The sequence below is a fragment of the Morone saxatilis genome, unplaced genomic scaffold (genome assembly GCF_004916995.1).
Source record: "Morone saxatilis isolate NCDOM2014 unplaced genomic scaffold, NCSU_SB_2.0 Contig2, whole genome shotgun sequence".
Taxonomy (NCBI): Eukaryota; Metazoa; Chordata; class Actinopteri; family Moronidae; genus Morone; species Morone saxatilis.
The window spans coordinates 462417-466371 of NW_023339762.1; the positions used below are offsets into that span (position 1 = coordinate 462417).

Below are 3955 nucleotides of genomic sequence, written 5' to 3' on the forward strand. Positions count from 1 at the left end.
AAATCAGTCTAAATAACATTGTACATACCGCCTCATTGCTTGGTGTACTTACGCCAACACTATATAAGTCCGCAGGCAATATCACTGTGTCAGATTGGTAGCGGCTTTTCTTTCATAAAGTGTACATTTTTTTATCGGCACTACTTGAGCAGGCAGCTGTGCCTCAGAGGCAGAGCGGGGTCGTCCCCTTCAAATCGGAAAAGGACACAATCCCAGGTGTCGAGGTATCCTTGAAACAAGATACTTGAACCCCAACAAATTGCTCCCAGATGCACAGCATCGGTGTGCTGAATGTATACCCTGACATGAGTTAGTTTCTATCGCTGTCGCTGCAATGGTGTCGGAGATAGCGTGGGTGATTGATTGCTGGCACGTAGCTGGGTGAATAACGAGAATTTGCTGTGGTGTCGGTGGGCGAAAGATGGATAAAACCGGCGCTATATACCCAATTACATACAGGTCCAGTTACCATTTACCACAAATTGAGTGCCACCTGGTTCCATTATATCAGAGAGAAAGCAGACTCAACAACAACTCACAGTAAAGGAAGTAAGGATGTGACAGCATTAAGATGTAGTTCAGCAACTAGCACAGTGACTTATGTTTGTAATGTCAGACAGCCTGTTTTTAAGATGTTGCAACTGATTGCTGTTATCTGAATAATGCTATCTGGGGCAGGGCACCCTTCCTAAACCAACAATCATAGGTATTTGATCATACCGGTAGATCTGGTGCCATTGGCTCTACCGCACTTCTGGGCGAGGTTGTCAAACTGAGAGGCTCTGAGTGAGGAGCATAATGGACTGTATCTCCCAGTCAGTGTTAAGGAAGTAATCTGGCACACCATATTTCACACTTTCTACCCTGGCTAGCAGCGAGCCATCATCTAATATGGCAGCCAGGTTCTTGTTCTGAATGCGGTACAGCATTGAACAACTACTAAACTGAAGAGTAGCATCATATAATTCACATTTTAATTATTGCTTTTTTAGAGGAAATGGTACCAAACTGAGCTTTATTTAGCACAGAGCTGTTAGTGGAGTGTGTATATACTGTATGTGAAGTAAGTGATAGACCGACATGCGTAACTAGTCAAAAATATTCTGGTTAACCACTGACATTCTTACTGCCACAACCATGTCAGGATTTAAACCTCAGATCACTTTTTCAAATGCTGCTCTCCAACAATTACTCACTGAAAGTTGGCTAAAGGTGTTGGTTTGAGTGTGATCATCAGAGTTGTAGTTATAAGTTGCAACGTTCCAAAGGTAAAAAGGCAGCACACACAGAATTCTTCAGGACAAAGTTGACTAATCTCAGTTTTACCAATTAATTCCAGTGTCAACAAACAGGCTAATGTTTTGGCCTAGTGGCGTTCATATCGTATATGACACCACATACAAAGTACTGGGAAGGCCCTTGCTTTCGAAGATCTAACTGACAGTAATAAGTGTCAGGTTGTTATGTCTGCGCTGATTTTCTGTGTTCCTTTTTTTGAGTAAAACCAAGCTGTGTCAGAGGCATATTAAAAGCAAGTGTAGAGCATAAAGTCCATGTACAAAAGTACAGCGCATTAGAGCATGAAACTGTAAGCGACCATTGATTCTCTGATATTTTAAATTTTCCACAATGCCTTCATCTGACATTGGAATTCTAGTGTGACACGAAAGAACAGATATATACCCTTGTCCTTTTCAGGTGCGTCCCTCTCTGCTGCTCTCTGGAGGAGTGGAAGAAACATCTGAAGAGAGGGAGGCGATAGCTGATTAGTAAATTATATTTATTATACTGTAATTAAGTTCACACTGTAAGCACAGAGATGAGTGAGACAAACCAACCTTTGCAAGGAGAAATGGTCCGGCCACATTGGTTTCGTATACTTCCATCATGTCCTTTTTCCCAGTGGCAGCCAACGACCCCGGCATGGCCGGTTTGTTGATCGCAGCGTTGTTGATGAGGAGGTTCAACCCAGCAGCCCCGATCTGCTTGCTCACAGCTTGGACGGCAGCTGAGATACTATCCTCATCTGATGTGTCTGCAGAATAGGAATCATTATGTCTTTGTTACCATTTTTATCTACAGATGCTGCTGGTTGCCTTCCATGGAGTTCGCCATGTTGAACTGCCATGTTTCTAATGTAGCCCAGAATGGACAAACCAAACACTGGCTCTAGATAGGGCAGTTTGTGTTTTTCGCGAGTTTCACAGCCACTTTCACACTCTTGGAAGGAGAGGGTAAAGTGACGGAGTGGTGTTCTGAAACTAGATGCTAATTAATGCTACACACCTTTAAGGTATGATTATTGGGCAACTAAATCAACTTGGTTGATGTCAAACAAAGATTAGCAGAACATTGTCAGATGTAAGAATATGAATTCCTTCAGTCAGAGCTGGGGGTGCTGATTTTTGCTCCTGTAATGACATTGTGCTATATTTTGCACAATAGTTTTTAATCTTATATCCGACAGCTAGAAATAATAAAGTACATCCATTTTAGAACATGCAACATGAAGTGAACATGAACACTAATAAACGATATGGCAAAGCAGCCATAGGCTAATACTCATACTAATGTACTGCACTGGCACAGAAAATACTACTGCAGGGTTGCAAAAATAAGATGGTTGCACCACGTGTGCTTGTTCCGCCAGCTTGCACTTGAACCCAGATGTACAACAATAGAGCAGAGTATATTTGCAGACTACATGGGGGATGTAGTATGTTGTAGAGTTGATTCTGATACTGGCAATTTTGAGGCCTATACCCTTATTGATGTTTTAGAGAAAAAAGCCCAACAAGCTAAATAATAATATCTGCTGATATTTATCCATTCTCTACTGCAGCTCCTAAAATTGTCTAGCGGTGTATTAATCATGCCTTAGTTAAAGTATAAGGATGGCCGTATTCTGTTATTTATTCATTGTCAAAAAATTTACCAACATTAACAAGTATTATTTGTGTGAATGTGTATGAATGAGTTAGTTTCTGTTTGTGATGAGTGCTTGCCATCACTGTATGAATATGTGAATGGGTGAATGTGGCATGTAGTGTAAAAGCACTTTGAGTGGTTGGAAGACTAGAAAGGCAGTAGTACAGTCCATTTAGCAATTAATTTTATTATGTTACATCCCATTCACTCATTGGGAATAAAACATGTTTCATAAGATTCACAAGTGAGGAAGAGTGATGGAGGTGACCAGTCCTCTTCAATTCAATTCAGTTTTATTTGTATAGCACCAATTTATAACAAAAGTTATCTCAGGACACTTAGGATAGACACTCATATAGAGCAGGTCTAGACCATACTCTTCTGGAAAGTACTGCCCTTTCTTCCCCTATAAAAAATGTGCCATCTCTGTGGTATGATCAGTGTTTAAAGTATCTGGAAATGAACCCTAAATTAGGTGACATAACCAGCTTCTTATTTTGTCCACTGTAAAGTAAATGTGGTGATAGTGTTAGTGAGAAAAATACTGCACTCTCCAGTTCTGATATGACTGATGCTCACAGCATCTACGCAAACATCTTTAGCAGCTGCCATTGTTGTCTCTCAGAACAAGGAACTTTTTTTTGACCAACACACATACCATACAAATAACTTGTTCTGTAGCAACCAGTAGTTCTGCATAGGACACTTCTTGCATGATCCTGTGATCATCCTGTGTTACACAACATTGCTTGGGCTTTGTAACATTTCAATTCTGTAAGTGTAAGTGTGTACTTATGAGTGTATATTGTGTTTACCTAGTTTGATTATAGTCATCTTTCCAGGATATTGAGTGGCGAGGTCTCTCAGGGCCTGAAGGAAACAGAAAGAAGAAAAGAAACATGAAGATTGAATGAAAGATAAGGGATAACGGAAGAATGGACGGACAGAGACAGACAGAGAGGGGAAAGAACATTAACACTGCTCATTCACTCACATCATGGTAGTTTGTGTGTTGTTCGTCTACCAC

At 40.7% G+C, this 3955-nt stretch overlaps 1 protein-coding gene across 1 annotated transcript in view; it reads right to left on the minus strand.

The window, feature by feature from the left end:
* The window catches only part of zgc:158868 (uncharacterized protein LOC791147 homolog), a gene marked incomplete at its 5' end in the record, with an annotated part of 6850 nt that extends 3052 nt beyond the window's left edge, over window positions 1-3798 (minus strand). Inside the window, 3 exon segments of the mRNA XM_035664619.1 lie at window positions 1684-1741; window positions 1839-2035; window positions 3744-3798. Coding sequence (XP_035520512.1) covers window positions 1684-1741; window positions 1839-2035; window positions 3744-3798 — 310 coding nt within the window.
* Between the last annotated feature and the right edge of the window lie 157 nt (window positions 3799-3955).